Source organism: Argopecten irradians, chromosome 14 (genome assembly GCF_041381155.1).
Source record: "Argopecten irradians isolate NY chromosome 14, Ai_NY, whole genome shotgun sequence".
Classification (NCBI taxonomy): Eukaryota; Metazoa; Mollusca; class Bivalvia; order Pectinida; family Pectinidae; genus Argopecten; species Argopecten irradians.
In genome coordinates, this window is record NC_091147.1 from 28,316,572 (window position 1) to 28,342,155 (window position 25,584).

Genomic DNA, 25,584 nt, shown 5'->3' on the forward strand with positions numbered 1-25,584 from the left:
CAACTCAAGGGAGATAACCACACTGGTGGATGACAACTCAAGGGAGATAGCCACACTGGTGGATGACAACTCAAGGGAGATAGCCACACTGGTGGATGACAACTCAAGGGAGATAGCCACACTGGTGGATGACATCTCAAGGGAGATAGCCACACTGGTGGATGACAACTCAAGGGAGATAGCCACACTGGTGGATGACAACTCAAGGGAGATAACCACACTGGTGGATGACAACTCAAGGGAGATAGCCACACTGGTGGATGACAACTCAAGGGAGATAGCCACACTGGTGGATGACAACTCAAGGGAGATAGCCACACTGGTGGATGACAACTCAAGGGAGATAGCCACACTGGTGGATGACAACTCAAGGGAGATAGCCACACTGGTGGATGACAACTCAAGGGAGATAATCACACTGGTGGAAGACATCTCAAGGGAGATTAGCCACACTGGTGGATGACAACTCAAGGGAGATAGCCACACTGGTGGATGACAACTCAAGGGAGATAGCCACACTGGTGGATGACAACTCAAGGGAGATAGCCACACTGGTGGATGACAACTCAAGGGAGATAGCCACACTGGTGGGTGACAACTAAAGGGAGATAGCCACACTGGTGGATGACAACTCAAGGGAGATAACCACACTGGTGGAAGACAACTCAAGGGAGATAGCCACACTGGTGGAAGACAACTCAAGGGAGATAACCACATTGGTGGGATCACAGTTGTAAATAAACAAAAAAAAATCCACAAGTACAATTAAAGACATTAATGTCATGTCTAAATAAACAAGAACTGATATAATGGGACAAGTAAAAATAAGCTTGAATTGAAACAATGACATTTATTCATTTTAATTTAATTTAAAGGAGTTTTAGTACCCTGACGATATATGTCGTTCTACGCAGGAGTTTGACATTTTAATTCTCACCTTATATACACAATCTACCATTTCTCAACCTCTCTCCCATGGGGAACAGGTGTCACATTCGACAAGGAATGAAGAGATTCCACAACAATTGAGAAATTACCTCACGACTCCTGGAGCTTGACTGATTCACTTGGACAGACAGTATGTAAAAGACAACATAACCAGCCACAATCGGAAAGTCAGTGCTGCGATCTACGGTGTCTGGGGGCCAGGAACAGTAACACAGATTGGATAAATACTGTGACTATGATGGACAGGAGCGGAACAATCAGACATAAACAAAGACAAAATTACGTGATTGTAAAGACAAATGACCACTACTTGTTACGTCAACGATATAAATGGTCACCAGATAGATACAAAGAAATGTGTAGGGCGTTTGTGATAGAAGTCCTTGTGAATAAACATTTGAATTACGAGAAAAAACAAGCGGCTAATGAGTAAACCGAAGCATTACAACATAGTAAATATAGAGAATCTTACATATGTGACTATATATAATGTGAAATTCATTAAACAAGTTGAATAATTTGATATGCCACAAGCCTTTAGATGGATGGCTTATCAAATTATATAACAAGTTTGTTTTATTAAATGTTCTAAATATATACTGTTTTTTATTTATTTATACTATTTCAATAGAAATGTAAATGAAACTTTGAATTACGTCTCTATCAAAACAGAAGAAATCTGGCTTGAATGTGACGTTTCTGTCTAAGTAGACAATCAAGTGGCGTCATTTACATGATAAGTGCCATTATAACATGGCTTCCCATGCAATACACCCTCCTGACATCATCTACTTTTTTTCTCAGTAAAATTGAAATTTTAGTAAATCAACTTTAAGACATCTAGGTTGAATGGGGTTATAGTGGACCTGACACATCAGAATGGGTATGCATGAGATTCACACTTCTATTTTATATTAGAGACATAAAAATAAAACATGAGAGGAGAAATATGGCGTCAAGACTAGGGCTCGACCACCAGACCTCCAATTGAATGCTCTACTAATCAAGCTACTTGGTCATTAATGACAACTCAAGGGAGATAACCACACTGGTCAGATGGCAACTCAAGGGAGATAACCACACTGGTGGGATGACCTGGTCACTGATGGTCGACCCACCGAGTCGAATCCCGCTTGACTTATATATCAATACCGTTGTTAACATTGACACCTCCAAACACATTTATAGATCAGGATACTGAGTCACAGCATGATTATGTGGCAAAGTTAATTATCAAATAGGGCGACATTAACACACAACGCATATGTTAATGAACTAATGACTGGATCATCCTCAGTCTACTGGTCACATGACTCAGTACCACCCATGTTTAAATTGGCAAAACGATCACATTTCACATGATCACGTAACTACATGTCACCAATGACAAAGTACAGGCCGATGCAATACAGTTTACGTTGTACAGGTCGCGATGTTATATTGGAAATGTCTTACATGACGGTGGCATGGTTTGGCAAGCTATTTAACAGATTCGGCTCATACATCAACGTGCACACAAACCTTTTACTCAACGTGTTCAATTTCACCATTAAGATAATAATAATATGAACTATGAGTGTGTCATTGTTTATGTAATTAGGTCGTAACAACTGGAGCCTCATTAATTCACTATTAGATGCCAAATTTACAGACTGAGTAATCTAGTTGCATTTCCTAAAAATGTTTTAGTACACTTATCAGTTAAGAAGAGCATCATTTCCAATATGAATATTTTATTAACACTCTAAATGGAGCACCCAAACATCAATAATACAAAGACTTGTGCTTTAAAGTAAAAGCCATTTGTTGCAATTGGTTCCAAATCAGGTTCAAATTAACCAAACTGAAAGAGTTACCACTCTCCATTCAATGTTTGAGATTATGAGGTTACATTTTATATATTACATATTAATGTCTGCTAATTGATACTGTGTTAATTGATTTCTAAATTGCTTCCTTAAGAATATCTTCAATAACCTGACAATTAAAAGCATGTTTCTTTGTCAGCTTTTCAATATTATCAATAAAATCATTTTTAATGAAGAATTTCACTCTTGATCACATATTAAGGTGCAATGATTTGCAAAGGAAAATTGAGTTTTGCAAAATTTTACAGAGCTATAATGATAATTGCGTTTAGTCAAGCACACAAAATAGGCCTCAATGTCTAATCTGTTTCCAATGAAGTTGTGACTTGAAGCATACTCAGATATTTTTGTAGCACCAAAAACTAAAATTAATGTTATTTTCTTTGTAATTAAAATCTGTCATCTTGGAATAAAGCTATCTAATTTCCCGTTGGCACTATGAAAACACAAATCAGCACCACTAATTCCCTTCAAACAGATTACTGACAGATCGGGGCAAAAGTTGAATACAAACAACAGTATACTTTCAAACAGGAAAAACAAAAGTTAGAAGCATGCAGTCATGCTACACATAGTTTTTGGAAGGGTGGGTTATTGTACTTGCACTTTTGAAAAAGGATCCGTCTAGGTTCAACTCTGCAAACTGCTGTGCAAACCCAAAACTTAACAGAGATATGTTGGAAAAAGTTCCGTAATTGATGACAAGCTAGCAATTATTGTGCAAATATCTACCTCAAACAAGAGCACAGTTGATGCAGACTCTCAAGCATGACTGGAATTCTTCTTTACTTTTCTTGTGAATTCTTCCGATTTTTCCTTTGATTTTGTTTCTGGAGGTAACCGCTCATAATAATTGCATTGTGTATTTACCAAAGTCTTGCGGTAATTAGTACTTGTTCATGCCATTTTTAGGTCAGTAATTGACAAATTTTGTTGGGTATTTTACCCATGTATGCATCTTAACTGGAGCACTGGACCATGTGCACTGAATTTGATTCCAACTCTTCAACCTTTCCCTCATTTTCCTCACTTCCTTGCCTTAATTATCTCTTTAAAAGTCTTTCTTAAGTATTGGAACATATGGAAAGTAATAAAATGTACTAATAGATATTAAGACTAATTAATGAAGAACCTATAAATAGAGGTTAATAAGTGTAATAGCGACCAACTGTTGCTATATATATATATCCCATGATACCTGCACTTTATTTTAAAATTCATATGGAATTGAATAAATAAAAGTAATTTCCTACTGAACCTTTAATTAACAAGATGTAAAATAATTATCCATCAAATCTCGTTAATGGAACATTTCACCGCCTAATTTTACCTAGCGTTGACATGAAATAGCTGAATATCATGAAAGCAGACCACAACGTTTCCTAGTAACCAACACTTTAATTAAACTTTCAAACATTTTTATAATGAAAGTATAAAAATGCAAATTTGAACATTTGATGGCACCTTGATGTTTTCTATACCAAACAGTACTTTTAAATTCCAACCACTATATCCTTTGACATGTCTTTGGACTCTTTTGGTTCAAAGTCAGGAAGAGTCCATTAATGAGATGGGGGGGGGGGCATCCAGTACTAAAGTGACAGTCATATGATAAGGCCTTTATAATTACAATAACGCAGTGATTAAATGTTGGATCACCGGAGAGAATCGGCCTGGGAAATCAGAACATTTGGTTATGACCATATCAGACATTAATATTTTACGGACATGTAGTATGATGATGGGTAGAAAGCATGGTCACATTACCAGATATGCCTGTACAGAATAGTTCTGCATTGCCCATGGGCTTTCATTTTAGAATCTCCATTGCATTGAGAATTTTTTTAAGTACTGCAATCCTGACATGCTTACTAGTTAAGAGGGTTCAATCTTGCGTTACTTCAATAGTGTCCCCTTCAAGGGACACTATTAAATTAGTACCCATGTGTATGGGGAGGGTCACTTATTGGGTCGAATACGGTAATTACAATTACACTAATTAACACCGAGGGAATCTATCACCGTCTACACTATAATATATTACATACCGACGGACTTTACTTATATTACAAAGTCTTCTATATACAGAAGCTATCTGTAAGTAAATGTGTCATTACCACCCAGCCGTCTCTCAATTGATTTTAAATCTGTCCCTCCGTAGGGGTCTAAGGGTCTCAGACCGAAATCTTGGCATTCTTTCCCAGGAGTTACACGTCCTGAACGCTAACGAAAAATGTGCAATACATCATAATTCAAACAGACTAATCCCCAGGAATGTTACTCCATCAAACAAGGGAGACTGGTGATTTGGAAATGAGTCAAAAAAATATTCACCTCTTCCTGTTCCAGGTAGGAGAGATTTCATCACCTTATAGTCATGGTGATAGTTCAGGACCATACACACAAATTCTATAATGATATCAACTCATTTTTTTTTTTTTTTTTTTTAAATTCCACAGATTTATATCTTTCAAAATATCTACATATTAAAAATTACAGCCCATGAAAGTGTATTAACTTAAATTGCTTTTGTATCTACAATTTCAAACCTCCAGCAAAAAAATAAAATGGCGTTTAGATGATCATATTCTTAACCTATCTAAAAATCTGTGCTGTTTCAAATAAGTAAAGAAAATCTGGTATATCTGTCAGTTTTACGTCGAAGCGAGTTAAATATAAAATCAAATTATAAACCCTGATTTTATATTACTCAGCTTTTATGGTATCTCTGATGTTTTGAATCGTATCTTTTATATACTATAGTATCGAATAATCTAATACATATACTTTTATATACTTTCATATTTAATTAGAGATTTTGTCTACTTTCTAACGAGATTTGGTCGCATAAGTAGGTGGCATATACGTGTAATATCAGAAGAAAATACCATATACTACGGTAGGATGCATTTAAAATCTCTCTGGTTATTGCCGACATGTGAATAATTATAAAATAGAAAATGTCTATGGTACTTTTAAAAAGAAAACCATCAATAGATTTTCTATTTCAGACCTTTTCTGTATGACTATTCTGGGTTACAAATAATATAAGTTAAATTTAGTTGAAGTAAGTCACTCTGAATTCAGGTACACATTGTATCTGAGTATCAGGTAGACCTAAAAGTATCCACTCTATATCTCTGACGGTATAAGTATGATGTTTGAGATGGGTCACTTCCCTGTCAAGTTAAAATTGAATTAACACAATGTGTCTGTTTACCTTGTTACTGAAGACTTTGTAACACAATGTGTCTGTTTACCTTGTTACTGAAGACTTTGTAACACAATGTGTCTGTTTACCTTGTTACTGAAGACTTTGTAACACAATGTGTCTGTTTACCTTGTTACTGAAGACTTTGTAACACAATGTTACTGAAGACTTTGTAACACAATGTTACTGAAGACTTTGTAACCTTGTTACTGAAGACTTTGTAACACAATGTGTCTGTTTACCTTGTTACTGAAGACTTTGTAACACAATGTGTCTGTTTACCTTGTTACTGAAGACTTTGTAACACAATGTGTCTGTTTACCTTGTTACTGAAGACTTTGTAACACAATGTGTCTGTTTACCTTGTTACTGAAGACTTTGTAACACAATGTGTCTGTTTACCTTGTTACTGAAGACTTTGTAACACAATGTGTCTGTTTACCTTGTTACTGAAGACTTTGTAACACAATGTGTCTGTTTACCTTGTTACTGAAGACTTTGTAACACAATGTGTCTGTTTACCTTGTTACTGAAGACTTTGTAACACAATGTGTCTGTTTACCTTGTTACTGAAGACTTTGTAACACAATGTGTCTGTTTACCTTGTTACTGAAGACTTTGTAACACAATGTTACTGAAGACTTTGTAACACAATGTGTCTGTTTACCTTGTTACTGAAGACTTTGTAACACAATGTGTCTGTTTACCTTGTTACTGAAGACTTTGTAACACAATGTGTCTGTTTACCTTGTTACTGAAGACTTTGTAACACAATGTGTCTGTTTACCTTGTTACTGAAGACTTTGTAACACAATGTGTCTGTTTACCTTGTTACTGAAGACTTTGTAACACAATGTGTCTGTTTACCTTGTTACTGAAGACTTTGTAACACAATGTGTCTGTTTACCTTGTTACTGAAGACTTTGTAACACAATGTGTCTGTTTACCTTGTTACTGAAGACTTTGTAACACAATGTTACTGAAGACTTTGTAACACAATGTGTCTGTTTACCTTGTTACTGAAGACTTTGTAACACAATGTGTCTGTTTACCTTGTTACTGAAGACTTTGTAACACAATGTTACTGAAGACTTTGTAACACAATGTGTCTGTTTACCTTGTTACTGAAGACTTTGTAACACAATGTGTCTGTTTACCTTGTTACTGAAGACTTTGTAACACAATGTTACTGAAGACTTTGTAACACAATGTTACTGAAGACTTTGTAACACAATGTGTCTGTTTACCTTGTTACTGAAGACTTTGTAACACAATGTGTCTGTTTACCTTGTTACTGAAGACTTTGTAACACAATGTTACTGAAGACTTTGTAACACAATGTGTCTGTTTACCTTGTTACTGAAGACTTTGTAACACAATGTGTCTGTTTACCTTGTTACTGAAGACTTTGTAACACAATGTTACTGAAGACTTTGTAACACAATGTGTCTGTTTACCTTGTTACTGAAGACTTTGTAACACAATGTGTCTGTTTACCTTGTTACTGAAGACTTTGTAACACAATGTTACTGAAGACTTTGTAACACAATGTGTCTGTTTACCTTGTTACTGAAGACTTTGTAACACAATGTGTCTGTTTACCTTGTTACTGAAGACTTTGTAACACAATGTGTCTGTTTACCTTGATACTGAAGACTTTGCAACACAATGTGTCTGTTTACCTTGATACTGAAGACTTTGTAACACAATGTGTCTATTTACCTTGTTACTGAAGACTTTGTAACACAATGTGTCTGTTTACCTTGTTACTGAAGACTTTGTAACACAATGTGTCTGTTTACCTTGTTACTGAAGACTTTGTAACACAATGTGTCTGTTTACCTTGTTACTGAAGACTTTGTAACACAATGTGTCTGTTTACCTTGATACTGAAGACTTTGTAACACAATGTTACTGAAGACTTTGTAACACAATGTGTCTGTTTACCTTGATACTGAAGACTTTGTAACACAATGTGTCTGTTTACCTTGTTACTGAAGACTTTGTAACACAATGTGTCTGTTTACCTTGTTACTGAAGACTTTGTAACACAATGTTACTGAAGACTTTGTAACACAATGTTACTGAAGACTTTGTAACACAATGTTACTGAAGACTTTGTAACACAATGTGTCTGTTTACCTTGTTACTGAAGACTTTGTAACACAATGTGTCTGTTTACCTTGTTACTGAAGACTTTGTAACACAATGTGTCTGTTTACCTTGTTACTGAAGACTTTGTAACACAATGTGTCTGTTTACCTTGTTACTGAAGACTTTGTAACACAATGTGTCTGTTTACCTTGTTACTGAAGACTTTGTAACACAATGTGTCTGTTTACCTTGTTACTGAAGACTTTGTAACACAATGTGTCTGTTTACCTTGTTACTTAAGACTTTGTAACACAATGTGTCTGTTTACCTTGTTACTTACGACTTTGTAACACAATGTGTCTGTTTTACCTTGTTACTGGAAGACTTTGTAACACAATGTGTCTGTTTACACTTGTTACTGAAGACTTTGTAACACAATGTGTCTGTTTACCTTGTTACTGAAGACTTTGTAACACAATGTGTCTGTTTACCTTGTTACTGAAGACTTTGTAACACAAACCTTGTTACTGAAGACTTTGTAACACAATGTGTCTGTTTACCTTGTTACTGAAGACTTTGTAACACAATGTGTCTGTTTACCTTGTTACTGAAGACTTTGTAACACAATGTGTCTGTTTACCTTGTTACTGAAGACTTTGTAACACAATGTGTCTGTTTACCTTGTTACTGAAGACTTTGTAACACAATGTGTCTGTTTACCTTGTTACTGAAGACTTGTTTAACACAATGTTACTGAAGACTTTGTGACACAATGTGTCTGTTTACCTTGTTACTGAAGACTTTGTAACACAATGTGTCTGTTTACCTTGTTACTGAAGACTTTGTAACACAATGTGTCTGTTTACCTTGTTACTGAAGACTTTGTAACACAATGTGTCTGTTTACCTTGATACTGAAGACTTTGCAACACAATGTGTCTGTTTACCTTGTTACTGAAGACTTTGTAACACAATGTGTCTGTTTACCTTGTTACTAAAGACTTTTTTAACACAATGTGTCTGTTTACCTTGTTACTGAAGACTTTGTAACACAATGTGTCTGTTTACCTTGTTACTGAAGACTTTGTAACACAATGTATCTGTTTACCTTGTTAATGAAGACTTTGTAACACAATGTTACTGAAAGACTTTGTAACAAATGTGTCTGTTTACCTTGATACTGAAGACTTTGTAACACAATGTGTCTGTTTTACCTTGTTACTGAAGACTTTGTAACACAATGTGTCTGTTTACCTTGATACTGAAGACTTTGCAACACAATGTGTCTGTTTACCTTGATACTGAAGACTTTGCAACACAATGTGTCTATTTACCTTGTTACTGAAGACTTTGTAACACAATGTGTCTGTTTACCTTGTTACTAAAGACTTTTTAAACACAATGTGTCTGTTTACCTTTGTTACTGAAGACTTTGTAACACTAATGTGTCTGTTTACCTTGTTACTGAAGACTTTGTAACACAATGTGTGTCTGTTTACCTTGATACTGAAGACTTTGTAACACAATGTTACTGAAGACTTTGTAAACACAATGTGTCTGTTTACCTTGATACTGAAGACTTTGTAACACAATGTGTCTGTTTACCTTGTTACTGAAGACTTTGTAACACAATGTGTCTGTTTACCTTGTTACTGAAGACTTTGTAAACACAATGTTACTGAAGACTTTGTAACACAATTGTTACTGAAGACTTTGTAACACAATGTTACTGAAGACTTTGTAAACACAATGTTACTGAAGACTTTGTAACACAATGTGTCTGTTTACCTTGTTACTGGAGACTTTGTAACACAATGTGTCTGTTTACCTTGTTACTGAAGACTTTGTAACACAATGTGTCTGTTTTTACCTTGTTACTGAAGACTTTGTAACACAATGTGTCTGTTTACCTTGTTACTGAAGACTTTGTAACACAATGTGTCTGTTTTACCTTGTTACTAAAGACTTTTTAACACAATGTGTCTGTTTACCTTGTTTACTTAAGACTTTGTAACACAATGTGTCTGTTTACCTTGTTACTTAAGACTTTGTAACACAATGTGTCTGTTTACCTTGTTACTGGAGACTGTGTAACACAATGTGTCTGTTTACCTTGTTACTGAAGACTTTGTAACACAATGTGTCTGTTTACCTTGTTACTGAAGACTTTGTAACACAATGTTACTGAAGACTTTGTAACACAATGTTACTGAAGACTTTGTAACACAATGTGTCTGTTTACCTTGTTACTGAAGACTTTGTAACACAATGTGTCTGTTTACCTTGTTACTGAAGACTTTGTAACACAATGTTACTGAAGACTTTGTAACACAATGTGTCTGTTTACCTTGATACTGAAGACTTTGTAACACAATGTGTCTGTTTACCTTGTTACTGAAGACTTTGTAACACAATGTGTCTGTTTACCTTGTTACTGAAGACTTTGTAACACAATGTGTCTGGTTACCTTGTTACTGAAGACTTTGTAACACAATGTGTCTGTTTACCTTGTTACTAAAGACTTTTTAATAACACAATGTGTCTGTTTACCTTGTTACTGAAGACTTTGTAACACAATGTGTCTGTTTACCTTGTTACTGAAGACTTTGTAACACAATGTGTCTGTTTACCTTGTTACTGAAGACTTTTTTAACACAATGTGTCTGTTTACCTTGATACTGAAGACTTTGTAACACAATGTGTCTGTTTACCTTGTTACTGAAGACTTTGTAACACAATGTGTCTGTTTACCTTGTTACTTAAGACTTTGTAACACAATGTTACTGAAGACTTTGTAACACAATGTGTCTGTTTACCTTGTTACTGAAGACTTTGTAACACAATGTGTCTGTTTACCTTGTTACTGAAGACTTTGTAACACAATGTGTCTGTTTACCTTGTTACTAAAGACTTTGTAACACAATGTGTCTGTTTACCTTGTTACTGAAGACTTTGTAACACAATGTTACTGAAGACTTTGTAACACAATGTGTCTGTTTACCTTGTTACTGAAGACTTTGTAACACAATGTGTCTGTTTACCTTGTTACTGAAGACTTTGTAACACAATGTGTCTGTTTACCTTGTTACTGAAGACTTTGTTACACAATGTGTCTGTTTACCTTGTTACTGAAGACTTTGTAACACAATGTGTCTGTTTACCTTGTTACTGAAGACTTTGCAACACAATGTTTACTGAAGACTTCGCAACACAATGTGTCTGTTTAATTACGAGGTACACCGTCCCTGCTAATGACCAGTTAAGTGTTAGCAAATCGTTCTGATTACAACTATTCACCTATACCTCTCTGTTACACTCAAACGGTCCAGTTACACATTACTCAACCTCTCTCTCACCCTTATAAACTATAAAACAATCAATACGTCAGCTGTTGTAGAATTTAAGTGTGTATTAAGTTACAGAGAGTTTTTTATGATTTGTTGTTGCCTTATTAAGCTACGCCTCTATGCGAAGCACATGCACATGTACCTATTTAATGTTGTAGAAAATGTTGTAGTCTTACACTCAACAAAATGCAAAAAATCCCATGCTATATGATTGACAGTTTATCTGTTGTCAACTTTGTGCACTTTTCTGGTTATGGTAAACCTCCGGTTAATTTGAACCGTCGGATAGTTCTAACACACAATTTTTTCCAGAAAAATGGTAATTTTTTAGCTAGTGATAGTTCGAACACTGACTTTTTATAATCAATCCTATTTCGGATAGTTTGAACACTTCAAATTATGAACGTAAAAGTAAGATTTTTGTCGGCAAACCGGCGCAATGGGGTCCCTAAAAATGGTGATATATTTTGCATATTGCAACAGTTTTGATGTTTGGAATAAAGATTGTATAAATGATCATTATAATGACCATACGACAGATAAGTAATGAACATTTTAAGCCATAAATAAAAATTATTTATGCCGATATATCTTACACAAAGCAGCAAGGCCAAATGTTTAATCTTAGACCCCGACAATGTATATTTATATTCGCTGTACCTGATGGAAACACGTGGAAGAAATCGCCAATGTTTGTTAAGTCCAATCTAGATACGGATATCAGATTAAGTCGACATTAAAATATGCATTCAATTTATCTTTAATCAGTCAATCAAGGTGTTAAATTACCTGTAAACACGTGCCTCACGCTGGCTTGGACAGGCCAGTTACGAGGTGCACACGTGTCACAGCGAGCATCAAAAGCCAGCCGCTAAGTCACAGCAAGTGGGTGTGATAATACATATTCAGCTCCAGCCAAAACAATCCACGTGTTGGGTAATTGAACAATAGATACGTAGCTTTTCATCAGGTTAAAAACTAGTTACATAATTTTAGAAGCAGACAATATGCAATCAGATTTTGGACAATCTGACAGTCACAGTGCGCTTGTGACCTAATTTTAAGAAATGAATATACCGGTAAACAAATATTTTCAACAGCAGTTTTGTAAATGCAACCAGATTTTCTTTAACTAAAAAAGTAAATAAATAAATTTAAGTTTGTTACAAAATATAACAAAGATCTAACTAGATTTTCTGTGGTTTAAATAAAGTTTCTATCTCAGTTAACGGGTCCACGTGCACATATGCATGCGGCTTCTGCTACGCAATTAATTATAAATTCACCAATTAAATGCTCATGTTTACGAGAAAATGGTTGAATATAATATCTTCAGGAAACTAAATACTTTCCCTATAGATTTTCTGCCTTACATTGCTTATGCCAGGTACATCGGTACAAAACTGGTTTTTACCGATTTCAACTCTGGGATAGTTCGAAATCACGATTTTTTTTCCTGAAGCTTAATTTCGGATAATTTGAACTGGTCCGTCAAAATTTATTTAATTTTGTTCGAACTAACCGAAAGTTTACCGTATTAAACTGACAGAACAGATGTAAAAAATAAAACCCCATCAACTAACAACAAAATTGTATTGAGATCAAGGAACTAAAAGAGATTTCAAAAACAACTTTTTTAGCATAATCTAAATAAGAAATTCTTCAATATAGATCTGTTGTATGTTAAGAATCCTTTCTTACAGTCAAACAGAAAATGTACTGACTTCAGATCTGCACCATTAAAATCCAACATCTTTTGTCATTTTTCTAGAAATCAAGATTTGATTAGAATGGCTTACATATTTATAGGTACGCTTCAATGAAATTGGCCAGAACTAACGTGATGTATGTTACGTTTGTATAAGGTTTAGATTGATGGGAATTCGCAGAGACATGCATACATTTATGGTAAAAACACAATTAATGCAGAGTTATTGTTTTTCCACCAATGAGAACTGAGATACTGTCTCACTCCAAATCCATCAGACAATCTGACTACAACTGTAACGTTGTCATGTTCCAACAAATTTCTTTGTAATATCAAACTCTATCAGTGATAGACCCAAACATGACTTTACATTCAATGTATTATAGTAAAGTACATTTGACCATGCATGCAATGACAAGATACATACTAAAAGCTTCAGGAGTATCCATTCAAAAAATGTTCATATGTGCTTAGTATCCATTCATTCATTGTTGAAATAGTCACTCAAATCACAATGGAACATTCTTCAGTAGTGACATGATAATAGAAATGCTTTCATACTACTTCAATGATAGTCATAGATTCTATATTTATTTTTGCTCAATGGTCTTATAAGGACATGATGCAGTCACATATATAAGGGCTCGTGAAATGATATTTGGTCTCCAGTGACGGAGGACGGAGGACGGGATCGTAAATCTATATACAATCACACTACTTTGGTAAAATTACGGAAAGTAATGGAAATGGTACTAGTACCAAAGAGAGCTATTTATGTCCATAAGACCTGCTATATATGTGTAATCATGGCCTGATTGATATGGAAGTTACCATAATGATATACAATTAGATCAGGCCATCAGTGCAGACATTATGCTGGTCATCTCCAATACTGACCACCAGCTTGTACTATAACTTAATATACCAGTCGATTATGTGTAATTTAATAACGTGAAAGCTTGGATGTGATTGATATTGGCAGGCAAAAATAAATTAACCATGAGAGTTCTTCTCACTAATACATAAGGGATGGGGGGGTCTACCTAAAACAAATTCTGAAAGTACCGTATTGGACCCAATAATTGCCCATGTCCCTATAAGCGCCCCTCCCCCTTTTTAGTGCCTCAATTTCAATTTCCCAGGCATAAATAAAGACCAAAACTACACAAAACTATATTTGCAATAATTTTGTCTTGTTAGCACCTTTTCATTTTTTCTAACGTCCTGGGTACTTATTGGGTTGAACACTGTAATATGCCTTTTTGATTTGTAAAAACATGATGATATTTCCAACAGAATGTTACATTCAGTATTAGAAAAGATGATACTTTTTTATATATAGATATAAAGGATGCAGAAATTCTACACCGATGGTCACAAAATGGTGTGCAACCATTAGGCTTAAGTGACAACTTTCTATTGCAAGGATACTGAATCAATTTCTTTCTAGTTTGCAGCTATAATGATAACATATATTTCCACTTTGTAAATGATGACAAGCATTTCACTGTGACAAACTGACACTATAGGTTTTTTATTTTAGTGGTACCCGAGATTCTTTATCCATGGCTTTGTTTATAGCGAATATTGTAATTCTTGTGTTGGATTTTATATATGAACCGAATCTTCAAAATCATACTCTATTTACCAATTATCCCACCTCAAGATTGGAATATGTCAAGTAAACACTCAGAAAGTTTAGTGTCAATGAGACTGATGAAAGAAGAGTTATAAAAGATGGAAAAAAGGAAAAAAAGAAATTTTTGCAGGGATCCAGAAAACAAAGACAAATGTATGACGTCACAGAAGGGATGGTGTACGTTAATTAATGTTGACCTAATTTAATGGCATTCTAATGAGAAAAAGTGCAGGCATAAATCTCCTGTACAACATAACGGGTAAAAAGAAAGGAACACTTATAATCATTAGAAAAGCTAAAAATACCTTCATCACGTCTAATGGAGCACAAATTACAAAATAAACAAGTAATGATTGTAATAGAGGACCATTACAGATGTCCCCTAACAAACTGTGCAGTAGGAAATGATCACAAAGATCAGGTTGTGTAATATATGAACAAATAAGATTTTATGGCAATGAATACTTTTGATTGCTGTCAGAGCAAATCTTTTCAAAGATGGCAGCTTAATCTTCCTGATATTCAGCTCAATCTGTAAGCTTTAAAATTTTGAGCAATCCTACGCATCCATTTCGTTACGATGGTAAAAGAGCTTAGCAACACAGCTATTCAAAATGATGCCATGTTGTTCATCATACCTCATAACCATTGTGTTTTGCTTAAAGTGTACACGGAATGGTTTGGTATATAAGGCTTGATAAATGCGTCTTAGGATAAAATTTAGAATGGAGAAAGTATGAGTTTCATAGCGATTGATTAGAGATAATGCGTTTTAGAGAGGCGATTTTTGGTGTCTGCCATCTAAAAACTATCTGTTTGTAAATATCAATTTTGAAGACACAAATACCTGCTGTTCATGTCCGATACCTATTAAATATTATCCTTAATCACAGATATGAGTTTGAAAAACGCTTTGAAAACAGGGATTTATGCTTATAACCTGTCTTAGATAAATGAACATCTCTATACAATTACTGCATAATTTTACACAATAAAATGTTCATAATAATCCACGTACGTTGTATATCTGCGGTGGTTGGAACCACATATATGTGAATATTATATCAAGGATTCTTGATTATGTTATCCAAAGCCCGACTCGGGTCTTTGAATGTCTACTGGTCAAACCCGCTTAACAGATTTCTGACTTTTTTTTTTTATAAAACCTGCCCATACGATTAAGTTATGATTCCAAACAGAATTTTTTGCATATATGTAAATGCATCTACATCTGAAATCGATCTATTTGTTTTTTGACGAAATATATTCAGCTTACATATAAATACAGTACACTCGACGACTTGTTGATATTTCGCTCAAGTTCATTCATTATGTCTTTAATTGAAAAATAAATCATGCACGGGTCAGACGAAAACAATGAGACTGAAGATGTCTATGTGACAATTAAGTCTAATCCAAGAAGCAGATATCAAATACAGAACAAAAACAGAACTGTCATTCCGAATAGGCAATGTCGTGCTGCGTTAATCTCTATACCTGTATACTGCAGTAACTAAAACCGCGTGGTCAACCGAGACTTAATGAGGGGGCTAACCAGATTACGTAAGAAAGGTGTTTAGTGACCTGTCACGCTTTGTTGATTAGCTCGCGTCAGGTGTCAAAAGTAAGATCACAGGTAAGTTAGCGATGGACCATCATGTAATTGTTGTATAATGTAATATTGTTTACACTTAAAAATCCCTGGTTTACAGTAAAATATACCGTTCTAACATAACATATAACAAGTGTATCATTTACTAGATGTACATTATATATTTCAGAAAGACTCATTATACATTTGTCTTGTTTATATGTTGCTGGTTACACATCGTAAATGTATTTTTATAACAAAAACTACAAAATTTATCTACAAATGGCATGTCGAGAAAGAACAATACAAATATAATGCTCAATGTCAGAATTTTGATATTTCTGATAGTAGCTAGATTTCGGATATCCTTTTTTTTACTCCCCTCCTAATTTATGTCTATGATATATACGTGTATTGAACTAAAACTATGAAATACATTTAAAACATTCTCTTTTCCAATGATTGTAATAGAGGACCATTACAAACTGTGCAGTAGGAAATGATCACAAAGATCAGGTTGTGTAATAATATGAACAAATAAGATTTTATGGCAATGAATACTTTTGATTGCTGTCAGAGCAAATCTTTTCAAAGATGGCAGCTTAATCTTCCTGATATTCAGCTCAATCTGTAAGCTTTAAAATTTTGAGCAATCCTACGCATCCATTTCGTTACGATGGTAAAAGAGCTTAGCAACACAGCTATTCAAAATGATGCCATGTTGTTCATCATACCTCATAACCATTGTGTTTTGCTTAATCTAACAAAATCTAAATTTCAACCAATCAGATGCCTCCATTAGGTAACCATGACAGCACAGCTTTTCAAAACTGATTCCATGTTGATAAGCATACCTCAAAACCCCCAAGTACCAATGTTTAGCTTATTCTGACAACATCTAAATTTCGACTAATCAGAGGCCTTTATTTCGTTACCATGGCAACTAAACTTTTTGAAAACGCTGCCAACTTATTCGGCATACCCTTTAACCCCCCGTGTACTAATTTTCAGCTTAATCGGACAAAATGTAAATTTCAACCAATCAGATGTTATTCGGTGTCCCAAATAACCACTATATACTAATTTTCATCGAAATCCAACTCCAAATTCTCAAAACAGGAAATGGGCTCTGGCGGCCATCTTGGACTTCCGATTGGGAAAAAGAAACCTTTATGCACAATCCCACACCCTAATGAGTAAGTATGTGAAGGTTCCTGATAATCGACCCAGTAGTTTCTGAGAAAAGCTGGGGAAACCAGCGCGGCGGAAGAAAGTAGAAGAAATAAGAATTAAAAAAATAATAATAATAATAAGAAGAAGAAGAAACGGAGCAAAAACAATATGTCCCCCCAACTTCGTTTTGGGGACATAATTATTTTATTGTCCTTTTATACAATTTACATTGGTGCAATAAGTAATGTGGGGATCCCCTAGGTTGATCAATATTGATCTCGAAGACACCAGATCTGAATGATTTAAGATTTATCTTTGTCTTTTTCATCAGTGAAAACTTCAAATTATTTATTAATACCATAAAAGTCTGACACTAAACATTGATCATTTATTCTTATCATAAAATTGAAGCATTCTTGTTTCACCAATTACTTAAAATAGTAATCTACCATAAAAAGTAGAGTACAATATATATGATCAGGTAGTAACATGTACAAGCCTAAAGCGGCATGTTTTTGTGAATAGTTGTCTAATCATAGTGCCATGGAAAAGTACATCGCTGCATCAATATTTGATGATAGGCACTCATAAACAGTTGATCGCTTCATTGAAATGGTGGCCAAACTCTCTTGATATTGCCCATAGTCTGAATAGCTGCCTGAACTCTGGACCTATAGTATCAAACACAAAGTACAGACTCATATAGACAGCCTTGTAGCAGTACCGATACAGCTTCTGGCTCAAATCTCCGCCACATAGCTGTCCCAATGTACTACTCACGAGTAGACGCACGATGGTACCAAAATATGGCCAATGGATGTGTTGGTTTCATCATATTTTCCTTAAATTAAATCACCTGGAGGTTTTAATTCTACCTGGAGCTATAATCATCTTTATGACATTATCAAACGATAAATAACTATTTTCGTGGCATTTAAAGAACTTTAAAATCAATTAAGAAAGGCCAAATTCTGTTAAGATGTTACTAGCTGAACTATTTCGTCATGTGACTGCGTAATAAAAAAATAATTCATTTACAGGAGTTTGTGGTACTTGATACTAATTCCAAAATGGTTATACTTAACAGAGAATTATGTGAATTAACATTTAATCAATTGTTTCATGGAGTTTTAAGGTTTTTCTTAAACACAGTCAACAGATTATACCAGCTTTATAGAAATTCTACTAGAATCAATAAATAAGTCATTTAAAAGATAATATGTTTGAGTAGCACTTAAGAATTGCACCTGTAATCTAAATTCAAAGATGACAAATATTATGTTCTTTCAAAGAAGGATTATAAATGCCTCGGAAACATTTTTTCATTAATCAGCAACTGAAAAATCACATGAAACCAAGACGGATATGACACTATTTTTTCAATGATTATTTTAATGAATATAGTTGCTGCAATGGTCACATGACCGTATGATGTCACATGACCATGTGAGGATAGGAGCAGCAGCTAAGACAATGTCCTGATTGGAATCGTTAAATATCCAATAATGGTATTCATATGTGAAAATAGGTAGAATTGTCTGAAAGATAGTTATGACCACCGTATTTATCTAGTAACATTAATAAGTGTTTTTTGTTATTTTAAGTGGAAAAAGCAACAATAGGTCACATACATGTTTCTGCGCAGACACATTGTAAGTAATGTATATCTAACAGAAATTATTGATTTACTCTGACAACTCATATATATTAGCTTCACTTCTCCATAATATGATGAAATTTTTCTAATTCCTGCAGAGAATTATATAACATCTGAGCTTGTGAATACATAACTGTAAGACCTGTAAATAGAAACCTTGACTATGGAAATGATTTAATCTTGGGGACTTCTGTAAGTCAAGCTTGGTCTGGGAACACTTCGAATGTGATACTTCGAATGTTAGAATCTGAAGTATCTCCTTCTGCATAGCAGTACAATATAACATATATAGGTCTGATTTTTAATATTAATAATAAAATATTGTAAGCCATTGGAACCTTATCTGTGCCTTTCATAACATTGTAGGCCCTGACCTTCTATTTTCTATTAGCAAAGACCTTGAACTTTTGTCCCCTTTCCCATCCCTTCCCAGTAGAACCTCTAAATGTGGGCAATGTAAACCTTAAAATTGCAGGGCTTGACCAATTGAAATGCTCATACCACACATATTCTATTATATAAACTGTATGTCGTTACAAAAAGTCTAAGAAGGCAATTAACGCATTGACAATGTAAAATACTGAAAACTTCAGGTTATATTCCAAACCCTAACCTAGGTAATTCTTTAATCTAGCTTTGACCTTATTAATATTCGAAAGCCTGACCTTGAAATATATGGCCTTGACCTTCTAAGCTGTACGATTCTGTAATGATATTTGTAAGGCCCTGGTATTGAGAATGATAAACTAGCATCAATTCCATTGCAATCATGCAACACCTTACGTGTCAAATTACCAGTTATGACCTTGGCAATACTGCATGTCCACTGCAAATGGTTCCTTATATTTTAATTAAAATCAGACATAATTTGCTCGAAGTCTCCCTTATGACCATTATTCAATGTCTCTGTAATAAATCCTTTAGTCTCACATCCGCCTGGCCCGATTTGCACACAGAATCACAATAAGATACTTTAATGGGGATATTTTATTACCGCTAAACCTAATCGTTACCGAGCAATGACATAATGAGATCAGTATCGCCTTTTTACTGATTGATAGAGCATGAAGTGAATGATGGTTTTGAACTATTTTTATTAACTCACTGTACATCTAGTGTTGTAATCCCCCCATACCATAATTCTGTTAAGAGTACAGTACAATAGCTAACACGTTTTTCTCTACAAATCCATTCATTTCCTGTCCAATAATATGTTTACTATGACTCACTTTCGATGATGATGCTGCTGATGATGGTTTCGATTTTTATATCTGAAACTAGTCTTAATGATTGAATGACCATTAACACAAATCCCCGTACAAGAATGTATCTGACCAAACTTTTTGTATGCACAGGACAAAGCAAGCATGACAATGAGCGCTACAAAAGAATTATCCATTATTATTGTCAATATCATCACCAACTTATACCATTTCTATTCTAGAATTATTTTATCAGGATCTTTCTGACAGTTTTGAAAAATAGAGAGAAAATAAATGTAAAAGTAATGTTAGCATAGGAAGAATTGATAAAATCTGTAACAGGAAAAAGGGCATGGTGTGAGTTGGTGTGAAGGACGATGTGACAGTCATTATCAATTACACATTTACATGTGTACATGACAAGAGATAATTATTACATGTCATTTACTGTTAAAGAAAAACTTTCAGAATTCAAAAATAAAGTTGTTCATCAATTAGCTACGGGCCGTTACAAACATTTCCAGTAATTATTAAGACAGAAAACATGTCTGAAGCATATTTTTTTTTTTTTAAATCATCCTTCATGGTTTCAATCAAGAACATCGCTTTCAATATTGATTTTAAACAGATTTTTGTGTAAACTACTAAACTGTATTTAATTCAATACACTTTCTCAATTTGTCATCATTATCTGGATTTTTTTTACCTGGTAGAAAAGTTATTTATTTAAGTGAACCTTTTAGAGTTGTCCTTTCAAATTCCTTGAAATATTAACGAATGTCTCAGTAATTAATATTTGTGCACATTTTGAATCTATCATCATCAACACTTCAGTACCTTTCAAATCAGTTTTGAAAAGTTAAAAAGAAATCTTCAAATTAATATGTCACGATAATTTTTCTGTACTTGGAATTGTAAGTCTTACTTAAGATTCATAATGTGTATTTATAAATCATCTTTTTTGTATCATCAAAAACCAAGTTCACCGGAAAAGTCTAAAGCTAATCCCATGATACCTTTGTTTTACTTAATTCATTTGTTGTAAATGAGAAAGAATTGTAACAGATAAAGGTAGCATACAGCCTTAAGTCTCTTGTAACAATCTGAACTCTTCAAACAGAAGGTAGCATACAGCCTTAAGTCTCTAGTATCAATCCGAACTTTTCAAACAGTAATAGCATACAGCCTTAAGTCTCTAGTATCAATCCGAACTTAGCATACAGCCTTAACATCACTATACTAAACAATAATAAAGCCTTAATCATGTTTTCAATGAATGGATGTTATGTTAGCAAATTGCAAAACTTATACAGTCTGCTGACCATGGGAGACAGAATCTTGGCAAATGTAGCATTATACATCGCTTGAAATCTCCAATCCTTATTCAAGAACTCAAGCCTGTGATATATGAAATTGCACTCAGTTGTAGCGTAAAAGACATCCACAAGTCTGTATGCTTCGAGTTACTTAGGTTACCATGGCAATTAGCATCTACTTAGCCAATGGTTGTCAAATGCAACAAACAACTAGGAACCACTTGAATTATTAGACTAAACCTTTATGTCAAAGCCATGTACACAATATACCTACTTTATTTGTAAGGATCCTAATTCAGTGAGAAGTCGTCTGGATTAAGAGCTGCATTCATGTAAATTAAACTGATTCACTTTGGCTTCTTTAACAACCATGTGGAAGTGTTTGTTGGCAAAACACCTTGATTATAGAACAGGACCTACAGACAATGTGGCATCAGCTTAAACATAAGGCTAAAACTCTCCTGAATAATTCACATCAGGGGAGTCCTAACTTAGCACTGTGATCTACATCAAAGGTGGAAAGTGTTAAAAATTTCCAATCTGAGAAGCTATTGTTTAGTAGAGAAGTGAGGAGTTTACATATCAGGGTGGGAAAATATTGGGGGGTGGGGGCTTGTGTGAACACCATACCTGGCTGGGTGGGGTAACTTCAAGGTAACTTTAATTAACTAAGATGGTTATTGGTGGGGAGAATGGAAGGGTGGAAAAAGTGATAAGAGTCACAGACTTAGCCAAGGTCAAAGGTTATAGGGAATGGATTGATCTGGTAAAGGTGATAGGTAAGATGCTTATTTGGTAAAAGTGATCGAGGGTTTCAAATTGAAAGGTGGATAAGCTGTCTTGTTTAGATCATTGCAGGGTGAGTTAGAGCAGAGATGTGGAAATGGGGAGGGGCATGTCTGCCCAAGTGGACTGAATTGAGGGTCATGTTCGGGACTGGAAGAATGACAGGGGCAGAGAGGGATGAGAGAATACAAGACAGGGGGAGCTGGGGTGGGGATATGGGAGGACTGTGGGGCAGGGCAGATACAGGGAATGAGCAGTAATATGGATACTGACCTCGGGATCATGAAACAGAGTTAAGTCCAAAATTGTCTTCATTTTACACTTATAGCCAATCAAAGTTGTCTTCATTTTACGCTTATAGCCAATCAAAGTTGTCTTCATTTTACACTTAGCCAATCAAAATTGTCTTCATTTTACACATAGCCAATCAAAATTGTCTTCATTTTACACTGATAGCCAATCAAAATTGTCTTCATTTTACACTTATAGCCAATCAAAGTTGTCTTCATTTTACACTTAGAGCCAATCAAAGTTGTCTTCATTTTACACTTAGCCAATCAAAATTGTCTTCATTTTACACTTATAGGCAATCACTTAGCCAATCAAAATTGTCTTCATTTTACACTTATAGCCAATCAAAATTGTCTTCAATTTACATTCATAGCCAATCAAAGCAATCAAAGTTGTCTTCATTTTACACTTATAGCCAATCAAAGCTGTCTTCAATTTACACTTATAGCCAATCAAAGCTGTCTTCATTTTACACTTAGCCAATCAAAGTTGTCTTCATTTTACACCTAGCCCATCAAAGTTGTCTTCAATTTACACTTATAGCCAATCAAAGCTGTCTTCATTTTACACTTATCCAAACAAAATTGTCTTCATTTTACACTTAGCCAATCAAAGTGTCTTCATTTTACACTTATCCAACAAAATTGTCTTCATTTTCTTAGCCAATTAGTCTTCAATTTACACTTATAGCCAATCAAAGCTGTCTTCATTTTACACTTATCCAAACAAAATTGTCTTCATTTTACAATAGCCAATCAAAATTGTCTTCATTTTACACTTAGCCAATCAAAATTGATGTTACAAAATGTTACATCATTGATGACTGGCTTTAAAGTCTAAACTTAAGTCTAAGATTCTTTGATGAACCTGAAGCCTGGTATCTAATGTGTATTTGGATGGAACAGTACAGAGATTTAAACCTAACTTATCTTCTTTTTTTCTCAACTCTGTGAGGGGCATTTAACCCTAGCACATTCATTTTTACCGCAAAACTAATGTGATTGAAGGTTTATAACTTACAGCAGGCACAACACACACTAGACAATTACTGCTTTAAAAGACAAAGGGAATGAAGTACAATACAGCTAGCTATGATACATCAAATAGTATGTATCATTTCACATGGGAACAGTTCACCAAAGAACTTTATTTCGCACTAGTCAGTAGTTTTATTGATATGCCTTCACCTTAACTTACTGTAACCAATTTTCGTTCAAATATTTATGCGTCGATTCAGATAAATAAGACTTCAAATGCAATTTCTCTGCTGAATTTATAGTTATTTTTTTGTATCATTTTAAAGGTGTGTGGAGTACAATGCAACTCCTATGTAGAGCTAATAACTATAAAGGAAATCTTGTGTATCGGGGATACCTAATGAGTGCGAGAATAAACCTATTGCTCTTCACACCCTGTAATTATCTACATGCTATCTCATCACTGATCTATCGATTTCAACCGTGAATACTTTAATGAATCCTTAATAGGCAGTGTAGTGTTATAAACAACACAAGGAGTACAAATCTTGAATTATTGGACAATATGACACTGGATTTAAATTGTACAAATCTGATTTGCAATGCTGTGGAGATTAGAACTGATTTGATCATATTCTCAGCACTATCCTGTACATATTTTATAAAATACCAACGGTTACTATTTACCTAGCCTTCTGAATTCTTTTATTGGTCGACCCACACACTGCCAGCTCCTCTAGCACCATATTCAGTGCCTTGTGAATATTACTTTGTAAAATCTATTTAAGCATTAAACTGTCTTCCTATGGAATCTATGGTCTATATAGATGCAAGAGCTTTGCAGACAATCTTCATAATGCACTAGCACATTTTGAGATGATTGTCTGCAAAGCTCTTGCATCTTTATATACCATGGATTTCATAGGAAGATATAATACTTATATTTACTGTCCTTAAATCATTTTCGGGTATTGGTATTAACATTGTTTAAGTTAGACCAGGAAAACAGTTTATCGAGGACAATTTAATACAAATTAGATAGAACAGCCATTTTGACGGTGACCAGTTGACGTTACCATGTCAACATTAGTGACATCATAATGGTCACGTTTTGGGTGTCTGAGTTATATCCCAGTAGACTTCACTTTGTCTTGGTTAGTTTATATAGAAGAACTTGCGAATGAATATAAATATGACTTTGTAAAATCTAAAATCCTTATGTGCCCTTTTAGGTACAATTTATGCTATGATATGAATATATTTACTTACAGTGTTTGTGACTTGAGCTGTAGTCTGTTCATGTGTCTGAAATGACAGGAAAAAACATCATAAGATGGCTTTTTCAATCTTTTGTTATACATTAGATAAATAATATCTATAACAGTATTTAAATCTTACTTCTGAAACAAAAGTTTAATCAGGTTCCTAAGTGTTTCAGGTAAAAGACAAAACAAACCAACAAACTATAGATAGACCAAAGAAAATAAAATGCTTCAATCACACCAAATATATGTCACAAAACAAAAACAAACATAAATTTGGACTTTAGACCCCATTAGGAGATGTCAGTAAGTGTTAAAATTTCACACGACAGCTAAAACATCAGTTTTTATTATCCCAAGGTAACTGCTGAATACATGGACAAACATTTATGCTAACAAGGAAATATTCACTTAGTTCGACAGGGGAGATAATCTAAATTGTACATTTTAACAAATTCCTGCAATTATTAATATCATTCATTTATTTTCCATTCATATGTAATCATTATATGTTT

At 34.4% G+C, this 25,584-nt stretch overlaps 1 protein-coding gene across 1 annotated transcript in view; it reads right to left on the minus strand.

Annotated features, from left to right (window-relative positions):
• LOC138306924 (uncharacterized) overlaps positions 1-25,584 on the minus strand; it is a 241,467-nt gene that overhangs the window by 36,739 nt on the left and 179,144 nt on the right. Inside the window, 1 exon segment of the mRNA XM_069247495.1 lies at positions 25,077-25,112. Within this exon segment, the coding sequence (XP_069103596.1) occupies positions 25,077-25,112 (36 nt within the window).